Genomic DNA, 12,926 nt, shown 5'->3' with positions numbered 1-12,926 from the left:
TTTAGTATTCTTTATTTCTCTCAGGAAATGTTATGTATTTTATCATTTGCTAAATTTATTTTTAAATGATTTTATATCATTTGTTAAATTTATTTTTTAAGAGACTTTATATCATTTGTTAAATTTATTTCTTAAATGACATTGCAAATGGAATTGCTTTAATTTGAATTTCCAATTAATATTCATATATAAACTAAATTAATTTTTAAATGTATCCTGTGAACTTGCTAAAGTCACTTATTAATTCTAGTAGATTTTTTTGGAGATTCCTGAGGAATTTTTTAGTAGATGGCATGTGATTTAAAAATAAAGACAGATTTACTTTTTCCTTTCTAACTTTATTTGTTGATTTATTTACTTATTTTCAGTAGAATGCACTGGCTATGATCATATGGTGTTTCTTTTTTGTTCCATTACTGTGAATTATATTAATTAGCAAATGGTTAAACCACTTTTCTATCCCTGAGATAAAATCCATTCGTTATATTGTCTTTTGAATATGTGACTGAATTTGTTATACTTTGTTATGAATTGGATCTATGTCCATAAGGAATACAGATCTTTATTTTTTCATGGAAAGGCATTTTCTTTTAAGTATAGCAGTGCATACATGTCAATCAATATAGATCTTTAATTTACTGTTTTCGTAATGTGTTCGTCAGCTTTTGGTATCAGTACTATTCAGGCTTCATAAAATCAAGTGGTAAGTAGTAGTCTCATTTTCAGTAACATTTTGTGTAAGATTGATATTATTTCTTCCATAAACGTCTGATAGAATTCACAAGTGAAACTATGAGGTCCTGGAGAATTTTCTGTTTAAGGATAGAATTTCTTTAAGGGGATATTCAGATTTTCTGTTTCATCTTGGTTCATGTACAGTAAGTTGTAATTTTCAAGGAATTATTCCATTTTTAACTGTTTCAAATTAGCATAAAATTACTTATAATAATCTCTTACTGCCTCTTTTTGCCCATATTCTGTAACAATATCCTCTCTGTTACTCTTAGTATTGGTGATTGGTATTTTCTCCTTTTTCCTTACTTAGGCTTGCTGGGGGTTTATACATTTTAGTAATATTTTCAAGGCACCGACTATTGGCATCATTGGTTTCCTCTGTTGTTTGCTGCTCTCCATCTTATTGCTCTGCTCCTCTCTTGATTATTCATTTCAAGTTAGGGTTTAATTTACTCTTCTTTTTCTAGCTGCTTAAGGTGTCATCTTAACACACTGACTAACACAGGCATTTAAAAATAAACTTCTAGCTGAATCCTACAAATTGTGATAGTTTGTTTTCCCTATCATTCAGTTTGAAATATTCTCTTATTTCCTTTGTTATTTCTTCTTTGATACATGAGTTATTTAGAGGTGTGTTGTTTAATTTCCACATACGTAGGGCTTTTCGACATAGGTTATTGTGATTTTTATTTCCATCACAATAAAAAATATTCTATGAATCCGATCTTTGGAAATTTATTGAGATTCATTTTAGGTACCAGCACACAGTCTAGCTTATAAATATTCCATGTGCAGCTGAAAAGAATGTGTTGTCATTTTTTAGTGTTCAGTGTATATAAACTAGGTTATGTTGACAGTATTGATTTTTCCTTTGCCTTAGATTTTTATGTACTTGCTCTATAAATTACTTAAAGAAAAATGTAAAACTCTTGAGCTATGGTTTTGTTTAGTTTCCTTTTCTGTTCTGTGAGATTTTCCTTCATGTGTTTTGCAGCTCCGTTAATTAGGTGCGCGCCCACATTTTGCAGTGTTATTTCTCTCTATGCGTTGACCCTTCTGTCGTGGTGAATTATCCCTCTTACTGGCTCACAGTATTCTGCCTTCAAAACGACTTCGTTTGGTACTACTACAGCCACGCAGCTTTTTTAAGGTGTCTGCATGGTATATCTTCTCTCATCATTTTACTTTCAACCTATCTGAGTCTTCCTATTTAGAGTGTGTATTTCTTATATAACATATAATTAAGTCTTGTTATTTTATCAAGTCTGGTAATTTTTGGTTTTCAATTGAGGTATTAATCCATTTACGTTTAATTGTTAGTTTGATTGGGTTCAAGTCTACTGTCTTCATATTTGCTTTCCGTTTGCTGCATTGTGGGCTAATAAAATGTACTTTTTATTATTCGTTTTTCCTTTCTTTAAAAAAAGCTATACTTTTATTTTTTCATGGTTTCTATACATTACAATATACATACTTATAACACACACATAAATTTAATATTGTTCCACTTAGCACTTCACTCTCACCCTTCACAAACATAAGAACCTTATAATGCTATAATTCTAGGTACCCCTCATTCTTTGTGTGATTGTTTTCATATATTTAATCTCTACATATGCTATAAACCTCACCTTAGTACAATTATTATTTTTGCTTTAATCACTCGTTTATCTTATAAAAAATTAGAAGATATATATGAGAATTCATACGTCATATTCTCTTTTGGATCCTTTTCTAAGGATCCAAAGTAGCACCCTTAGAAACAAAACAAAAAGTAAGCAAATACCCGAAGTACTTGGAAATTAGGAAACTCCTTTAAATTAACCTCTACATCAATGAGGAAATGGAAACAGAAATGAAAATTATCTAAAAACTAAGAAAAAGAAGAATGCTTCATCAAAAACTTGCAGGGTACAGTTCAATTAGTAGTCAGATAATAATACATATATATGTTTTGTTATGAAATTTGAGAAATAAGAAAAGGAACAACTAAGGTACAAAGAAGGTATAAAAATAAAAGTTAAAATGAATGAAAGAGGGCTTCCCTGGTGGCGCAGTGGTTGGGAGTCCGCCTGCCGATGCAGGGGACGCGGGTTCGTGCCCCGGTCTGGGAGGATCCCGCATGCTGCGGAGAGGCTGGGCCCGTGGGCCGTGACCACTGGGCCTGAGCATCCGGAGCCTGTGCTCCGTGGCAGGAGGGGCTGCAGCAGTGAGAGGCCCGTGTACCGAAAAAAAAAAAAAAAATTAATGAAAGAGCAAACACACAAGAAAGAAATGATAAATTTTTAAAAAGTTTGTAAAAAAGGAATAATTAAAATGAAAGGACAAATTTGATTAAGAAACAAAGGGAGAAATAAAAATATTGAAAATTAGGTAACTACAGATATAGTAAGATAAATAAATTTTAAGTGAGAATAATTTGTGTAAATATTTTATGTGAATTTGAAAGTCTAAAGGAAAAATGATTTTCTAGCAAAATAAGTTGACCAAGAGGTGAAATAAAATGGAAAAACCAAAACAATTACCTCAAACCACAAAAGACATTAAAAAGTTTGTTAAAGATCTTCCATTAAAAAAATGTGCCAGACTGTAATGGTTTTACAAATAAATATAATTTAAACTTCCCCAAATGGATATCTTTAGTTATTTAAACCCTTCTAGACCAGAGAGAAATTTAATTTCATAACTATCATAATCTTAATAGCAAATTATGATACCATACAGAAAAACAACTACATGTCAATTAATGGATTTGACATAAACTTGCTAAAAAAAAAAAAAGCAAAAATTGACTTCCTTAGTATATTAAAAAAGTAATTCCATGGGAAACTAGAGTACAAGGAACTCAGTGGTAGCACAAAATTAGGAAATTTAAAAATCTATTAATAAAATAAGAAATCAATAACACAGAAATTAGGAAAATCATATTATCACTGAAATATGAATTTGATAAAATTCCTAATAAAAAGTAATATAAACAAGAAATGAAGAAAAAAACTCATACCAGATGAAAATAATTTACCAAAAAAATCACACAAAAAATTAAAATCTAAAATCACTACAATTAAAATCAAACACATATTAGATATACTTGCTTTTTCACCATAATCCAATACTGTTTTGTAGGTTCTAATTATACAGTCAGATGAGAAAGCAAAATAGGTATCGATATCAGAAAAGTGGAACGAATGATATTTAACTGTAGATGATGTGAAAGTATGCCTAGAAAATCCAAGAGATTAATATTTTCAACTGACACAGAAAACATAATAAAATTGCTAGAAAACACATTTTTAGAGTTCTAGTCATGATGGAATAAATTCTGAACAAAATTTAAAAACAACTCATTGAAGGCAATTGAGTACGTAAAAGCAGGCAGAAACTGAAAGGAGTTCAAAACCTTTGGGCATAATCCACATTTATTAGCTTTTCTGCTAAGATTATGGCTCAGTTGGGGTATGAGACATTTAGAGGCCCCCAAAAAGTCACAGTATGGTGGAGAGGTTAGCATCTGGGCTGTCAGAGCACATGGAATTTGAGGAGAAAAATCCTGGACAGGAGAGAGCCACAAAGGCGACAGTCCCCAAATATGCATTCATATTCCCCTCAAATCCTTGGCTGGACCTGAGGACCAAGGCCAAAACAGAAACAGAACCACACAAAAAATGCTTAAGGCACATATCCATAAATTTAGGATAATCCATGAGAAATTTAACTGGCCACTAGAATAAAAGTCAATTATCTTCAGAGAAGGATAACAGGATCCAGAAAGATAACAGAGAATCCATATTATCCACAATGTAGCATATAAATTAAAAAATTAATAGACATCTAAAGAAAAAGAAAAATGTGTTCCATGACTCAGAAAAAAAAAAAGTCAACAAAAAAAGACCCACAGAGGACTCAGTTAGTGGAAATGAAGACAAGCATTGTTAAGTAACTGATAGATATACTAAAGAATCTCAGGAAAATATATACTTGGATACAATGGGTGAAGAGACAGGAATTTTAAAAGAGACACAGAAGCTATAAAAATGAACCCCAAATAAATCTCAGAACTGACAAACACAATACATAAAATAAATCACTGGATGGAATGGACAACAGATTGGAGAGAACATTAGAAAGGATCATTGAAATTAAAGGCGAATCATACCAAATCACCCAGGGAGGCCCAGGGAGGAAAAATGACTGAAAAAACAGTTCAGAGCCCTAATAACCTGTAAGACAGTATTAAGTGATCTATCACATGTGTAATTAGAGTTGCAGGAGAAAAATGACAGGTTGACAGAAAAAAATATTTGAAGAAAAATGGTTAAAACTTTACTACGTTTTCCTGTAATCAGCAGCCCAGAGACCCAGAAACCTCAGAGGAACTCAAGAAGGACAAGTACAAGGAGGACACTGAGGCACATTATAAACAAAGTGCTGAAAAACCAAGGATATAGAGAACATCTTAAATAAAAAGACATGCTACATACAGGAGAATAACAATAAGCATGACTGCGGACTTCTCATCAGGGAAAAAAGAAAAAGATGGAGGTCAGAAGACAACCGAATAACATTTTAAAAATGCTGAAAGAAAGCCTGTCAACTCAAAATCCTAAATCCAGCAAAAATATCTTGGAAAAGTGAAGCCAAAATAAAGGCGATAAACTAAGGCTGAAAGAATCTGCTGTCTGGACTGAGGTAAAACAATTACCAGACGGAAATCTGGATCTACACAAATGAATGCAAAGCATTGGAAATGGTATATATATGAGAAAATATGACAGATTATCTTTTTCTTTGTAAAAAATTCTTTAATAATCTATTAACTATTTAATTTAAAGTATTAGCAACCTGGGTGGTGTATACAACATATGTAGCAGTATAATATTTAACAACAACAGCATAAAAGACAAAACTGGGCATAACTGGATTCTGTCTTTTTAAGGTTGTTACATTGTACAGAAATGGAGTAATATTAATTCAAGGTGGACTGAAAAATGCAGATTCATGTAAACTCAAGAGCAACCACTTGAAAACATACAAGCGTAACAATAAAAACCAATAGAAGATATAGAACACAGCAACAAAGGAAACATTTCATTAACTCCAATGAAGACAGGAAAGGAAGGACAAAGAACAAAGGGTTAAAGAGAAAACAAGATAATGAGACAAACATAAATATAATTACATTAAAGGCAAACGAACTGACAGTCCTAAAGGAAGCAGCCACTGAAAGTCTCAACTACTGCTGATTACAAGACACATTTAAAATATAAGGATGCAGATAGGGTAACAGTAAAGGATTGGAAAAGAATATGACATGCCAATAAGTAAGCATTAGAAAGCTGGTGTGGCTATTAGACACAGAAAACTTTAAGGCAAGAAGTATTAACAGAATAAAAAGAGAATTTCATAGTGACAAGAGGATAAATCATAGAGAAGACATAACAAATACACAAATGTATAAGCACCTAATAACAAAGTTTCTAAAAACATGAAGCAAAATTGAGAAATATATAAAAATTCATAACTTTTTTATACTGGAAATTGTATTTCCATTAAAAACTGGAAAAAACACATTCACAAGTGATAACATTTATAACGTGACCAGTATAATTTAACTAAAAAAAGATAGGATCTGTGTAAATAAACTATATAAAATGTTATCCAAAACTAAAAAGTCATGTCAATGCTTTTGGATGAGAAGCCAATATACTCTCATTTACAAGTGAAGAAATAAATGCGATAGAACTGCAATCAAAATCCCAATGTGGATATTTTTAATTGAAAACAAACACGATAAAATATTCTTTTTCTTTTTTAAGTTTTCACTATGAAGGAAATAAAGGGTCATGATGTCTATAATCTACAAGGAAGTGGCACAGTCAAAAAATAAAGGCAAAAAATACGTTAAAATGTTAATAATTCTTGAATGTGGGTATGAGTATACATTTTAGTATAATTTCTACTTTTCTTAAGTTTGAAATTTTCCTTATAAAAATGTAAAAAATGCATTTACTAAGTAACAATTTCCATGAAGTTTTCGGAAAGTAAATGAAAGATGAAGATTATTTTACCAGGTATGTATGATAAATTTCAACATAGTTACAATAATCAAAACAGTATGATCACAGTCGAGGATTAGATAATTAACAGTTACATGGCTTAAGGAGTCCAAAGAAGTATTTGAGTTTATATGAAACTTCAATTCAATTCAGTGGAAGAAAATAGATTGTTAATTAAATGGTATTGATTCAACTCATCAGGAAGAAATAAAGTTATGTTCATAAAAAGTATAACTCCAGAAGCATTAATATGCAAAGAAAATTTTAAGTACAATTTATATTACTTTGAGGATAGGGGAGGTCTTCATAAGCAAGACAGGAAACCAGATTTGATAAAAACAAATGAAAGATTTGGCTTCATGAAATTAAATTTCTTTGTATTTAAAATAAAATCTAAATAAAACTTTTGAAAAGCACCTAAGAAAATGTGTGTAACATATAACAGAGAAAATGTTAACATCCTTAACAAAAATATAGAATGCAAACTGATTTATAAAAAAAGTAAAGAATTCAACAAAAATTACACAAAAGTTGTGAACAAACAGAAGTAGGAACAAAGTCAACAAACATGAAAAGATCTCTAATGCAGGGAGTTGTCAGAGAATGGCATACTTAAAGAGAGACAGTTTTCACCCTATGTGAGGAGAAGTGTGAATTTCTACCGTCCTTTTAGAAAATTTAACATTTATCTACATTTCTAGCACCGTATGCAATGTGATATATATTTTTAAAGGACAGTAGATGACTTTATAAGAGTTTATTGCAGAATTATTTATGGTGCAAAATTCTAGAAACATCTAATCAATAGGAGGAAGGTTTGGTGAGCTTTAGCTAGTCCTCCATACTACGTGATGTCACATAACTCTTAAAAATAGGCAAGCATCTGGTATACCGTCGGCCCTGCTCATCTGTGGGTCCTGCATCCGCAGAGTCAACCGACCTCGGATCCTGTACTATGTTGCTTGAATCTGTACAGGCGGAACCTACGGACACGAGGGCCGAGGGCCGACGAAGGGATTTAGGGACTTGAACATCCCCTGATTTTGTTATGCGGGTGGTGTCCTGGAACACATTCTCTGTGGATACCGAGGAAGGCCTGTAATCATGTTTTTGTTTAAAGATGTATGTTTATGCATATAAACAGCTTAGAATAAACAGAGGAGAATGCATGGTTCTATTGGTTCTGCAGAACAGGACCCAGCGGACCCCCGGGTCTCTCATCCGCTCTGTGCCGACGGAAGAGTGACCTTATTCATCGTCCAGGGCCATTTTATACAAGGGACGTAATACCCGTATTCTGGTACCTGCAGGGGCTCCGGGAACAAACACCCACGGCCGACTCTGTTATTGTTTTTCTTGTATATACCTGCACTCTTTGAATTCTTAAAACAAATATGCAACCTTTAAAGTGATTTAATCATCATAACTATACAGTATACACCACTAACATGTGCATGTGCATTAAGCACCAAGTATAATATTACTCGCAATTAGATTTTTAAATTTTCTATTTTATCAGAATATCATTATTGTAATCATTTTGCTAAAATCATATGCAAGAAACTTGTTACTACTTACATGACTCTTATTTATAACTTAACAACAATGTATACACATAGTTTTCAGCAAGCCAAAGGATACCTTAACCCAGCGCATATTTCTCCAGTCTTACCATTGCCATAAGAAAGAGAACCGTGGACAAACTCCCGTTTCTACAGACATGAAGACTTTAAATCACACGCATCCCTTGGGCTGCAGGCAGAAGAGGGTGTGTTGTCCTGCATGACACTGACCCTTCTGCCAACCCTGGGAGGGTGCTGGCAATGTGTCCAGACTGCCCTCTGTAAAATTAAGATGTATATTTTTTTCCTCAAAGAAGGTTCCCCATAAAAACTCTGATGATCATATTCTTGAAGAGGTCAACTTTATTTATTATGTATCTGTCTCTAGTCATTTGTAGACCTAATGTGTTGTGTTTGGGGTACCTGAGTGAACTGCTTCTAAGAACTGAAAGCAGATTTCTCTAGAAAGAAATGTTATGATCAGTACCTTAATGGATCATAGAGGAGATACACAAAGCATCTGAGCAAAAAAGAATAGATTCAACTTCACCAAGACTAGGATGAACCAATAAACAAGCGTTCCCAAATCTAAAGATAAAGACGGCATCACTTAAGATGGACCTAGTCAGACATGGAAACAGCCAAAGGAAAGTCCTACAAAGAAAAGCTGGTGGTAACCACCTACACACCGGCAAGGCCAAGAGGGGTTTTAGCCAGTGGACTGAGCTCTAATGGACAGATGGGTGGACAGGTGCACGATGAAAACACGTGATACATTTCTGAAACCAGCGGGCAAGTCACGCCTTCTCAGAAAAAAAGGAATCAAACTACCTTAGCCTGATGCATTAGAACATTTAAGGAATCTCATTCTCTCTGTTCTGACCTCATGTTCAAACCAACCTTGGATTGCCACTTGGCTTCCTGAAGGATTGTGACCACGCTGAATGCCAATATTCTGATGCTTATAACTAGAATGTATGCTTGCAGATCAATAAAATGGAATTCAGGTTTTATAGATCAATCGCATTGGCTTGGTTAATAAGATCTGGATTCTGATGAATCCATTTTCATTTGCTTTTGAGTCTGTGAGGTCAATGACCAAACGCTGGACTGTGATAAATTCAAGGAGAGGCCTCTTGGAAAATGACTTCCCTTTAAAAGTACCCATTCCTATGTGACCAGTTTCAATTCTAATTCACGTTTTAGTGACCTTCACAATACATTGTCAGCAATCTTGTCAAAACGAAATATCCAAAGTAAATATAAAGTGCACATAAAACAAACAAAAAAAACCACATAAATTCTTTTTACATTTCTTTTTTCAAATATAAATTTATGCCAAATTACATTTTTGTTTTTAAATATAAATTTATTCCAAATGACACTTCCTGGGCTAATAAACTTTCAAAAATTATTTTTACCTATGTGATTGATTATTAAGGTTTAGCGATCCGGTCTGGTACATCTCTTCCAACTGTTTCCTGTTTCCAAAGTATAACGCAAGGTCTGTGGCAATGATGGCTTTGCGGATGATCTCAAGCACCTGTTCATATTCGCTGGAGCTCAGGGTGGAGAAGATATTGTGCCCCTCCAACTAGGGAAAAAATACAAATAAACACCACCAATAACAAGCACAAGCTCCAATCTAATGACATTTTCAGTTACTTGAAACAACAGTCAGTCAATGGCATTTGGTCGGGACAGGTTTTGGGGGAACAAAAGGATAGTTTGAAATGACTAATGAAATTAATGTTTTGGTTTCTCTTCACGATACAACAATGAAGCTACCACTTCAATGAACTATTTAAACTACGTAACATTTCCCACCATAAAATCCCAGCGATTTAAATATACACCTAGTTTTGGGATATTTCTAGTAAGGAATTAAAGGACTGGAATATGCAAAATATTTAAGTAAAAGACTTTTCCTTTTAAACTAATTAAGAACTTCGGTAAGTTTCACATTATACTGGAAATTAATGGGCTTAAAAAGTCATCTATATATTTGTCCACTTCCGCAAGCCTCATGATTAATAAACTATTTTCTCTGTATCATAGAAGAAAATGTCCCAGGACCTGAACATAAAATTTAGGCATATTAAAAACTCTCCCTACAGGCAAGAATGATTTTACATAAAGCACAAATCCCTGAGGTGCAAAAACTGTAAGGCCATCCTGTCTTCTGTCCTCATGGGAGATGGACCCAGCAGATCATCACCCTAAACAAGACCAAACACTGGTCATTTGAATTCTGTTTTCTCATAATTATTCTTCTGTATATGAATCTTTTAAAAACTTTTTACAATAATTTCTTCCTCGGAATTTTAAGTTTTATTTGTAGTTGAGGTTAAAACGGGTCATTTTTGTTCAAACGAAAAAAGGTAGATATTCAATTTGTGGGTTCATCAATTATTTTTTAATGATTCATTAGTCAACACAGTTGTACTATAAACTGATTGTTAATTGTTCCCGCTTGTCTTAAGCTACATATATTGACTGATAAATTACATGACAAACTTGAAATTATTAAAGTATATTTCTTTACAAAATCAGACATCTCACTAAGATATCGTCTGCTTCCTATTACTCTGAAATAAGGTTGTATGTGCCACATTTATTTTCAGTTATCAGAATCTTCCTGTATTATTTACTTTAAAGGTATTATATTTATATTTAAATTATCCTATGATAAATGGAGTTAGTTCTAGTTGGTTCTTTTTCAGACAATGATAATAGTAAGGACATGTTTGTAGAATGCTCTAAGGTTATAAAGCACTTTCAAACACACGATTGCACTTTCAAATTATAACATTTAAATGCATCTTTGATATCTAATTGAAACGAAGTATTTGCTGAAGCACTAACAACATTTTTATTTGACTAAAGAAAAACTGCAGTACTTATATAAACTGGTTATTTCAGTAATTTTTAGTAATGTGATCTCACTTGAAGCAGCCTTCATAAATACAATAGGGCCAAAGAGGTGGACATGATAAGGACAGGACTTCAGCTCAACACAAGGAAGAACCATCTAAATGTTCAGAGTTACCAGGTGAACTATGCATGGGATGCTGTTTGTGGAAACATTCAAAACACAGGCTGGTTAGTAACTGATGGGAGACAAGGGGCGGGGATTTAGTCACTGGGAAGGTAATTAACTTCCAAGCCCCTTTCAACCTCAACTCTAAACTTGTATTGTACAAAGTTACAAGAAAGAAATCTTGACTCTGACTTGTGCTAAGAAAGCTGCTTTGCTTTGATCATAACTCAAGTAAAGCAGCTGGCCTCTGCTTCAGCACTTAATGCTCTGTGACCTGGGCTCCCCCCCTCATACACATGTTCCACATTGGATGTGTTTGGCTGGTACGCATGCACACATCTGCTCTTGGCAGGTCGTCTGAAGAGGAATCACGTGTGATCTATATTTATATGATTTACTCTCTCTATCACCAACAAACTATTAAATTATAGCACATAAAATATTCTCACATACTGTTGGATTTTACGTTTTAACCTCTCTAAAATAGGGACTTCTTAGCCTGGGTTCTATAAATTCTCTTGGGAACCACAGAGCAATGAACTCACTACAACTGTACATAGTACGTTGAGTGTGGCATCCATAAACACGTGTTTTCATCAGATTCTCAAAAGTGTCCACGACCTAAGACAAAGTAAGACCCATTTTAAAGGATCTGTATATTCTGCTGGCTATTTCAGATTCATTATTTCTTTTTTTACTTTACTTTTCGCTATTAAAGGGAAACTAGGTGGGAAAGTTCAGCAGTGAACCTTTATAATGAACAGCTGGACTACTTCCTTCAACATTTTACAAGAGTAAAGGGAGTAAGTGATAAAAAAACAATAAATGGCCCCTTCCTTTCAAGAGAATATAGTATATATTTATCAACACTTTGCCCCTACCAAAACAAAAGACAATAAGGGAGATAACAGCAACCAAGCACAGCAGATAAACGCTGAAAATGCTTTGAAAGCTCCAATTTCACATTAGTTAACAACCTAATAAAACCTCACAAAATAATAAGATGCTTTTATATACCAACTGATAAGTTTATTATAACTAATATTCCAGGTTACGCTGTTTAAAGTTTTTATTAATTCAAGGCACTTGATCCCTTGTTGTATCAATCAAGCATAAAATAACAAGCATTTTATACCCAGCAATGTTTCTAAAGTCCCAAAATAGGTAAGGAGCATATCATTCTTACATCTGTGAAAGCTTACGAGTGGGCTCTGTTTGTAAAGGCTCAGCTGCTTAAGTAGCTGAGATTTGTGAGATATGTACGAGAGAATAGAAACAACGCCGAAACGGTCCTGATGCTGAGAGACTTATCGGGGACACACTTTAAGGTCTTTAAGGCGGATGGTCCTTAAGGTCCCTCCTAACTCTCAAACATGATGGGTCTAAGGATTCTCAGCGTTCTGATTCACTGTTAGAGCACTGCTTTCTTGCCACAGCTGTATCTTTCCCACCACAAAATGAGGAATGTGTGTCTCATTGAGCAGATATTCAGTCTGTAGCGTCTCACTTTGGGTAAGGATATTAGTAGCTACT

General features: G+C 33.7%; 1 protein-coding gene across 1 annotated transcript in view; it reads right to left on the bottom strand.

Moving 5' to 3' along the window:
* The window catches only part of PDE10A (phosphodiesterase 10A), a 303,256-nt gene that overhangs the window by 28,992 nt on the left and 261,338 nt on the right, over positions 1 to 12,926 (bottom strand). The window contains exon 18 of the mRNA XM_060029658.1: positions 9,775 to 9,947. Within this exon, the coding sequence (XP_059885641.1) occupies positions 9,775 to 9,947 (173 nt within the window). The remainder of the gene's footprint in view (positions 1 to 9,774; positions 9,948 to 12,926) is intronic.

Source organism: Delphinus delphis, chromosome 14 (genome assembly GCF_949987515.2).
Source record: "Delphinus delphis chromosome 14, mDelDel1.2, whole genome shotgun sequence".
Taxonomy (NCBI): Eukaryota; Metazoa; Chordata; class Mammalia; order Artiodactyla; family Delphinidae; genus Delphinus; species Delphinus delphis.
The sequence above is the reverse complement of the archived record's forward strand: the minus strand, read 5'-3'. Positions and strand labels throughout refer to the sequence as shown.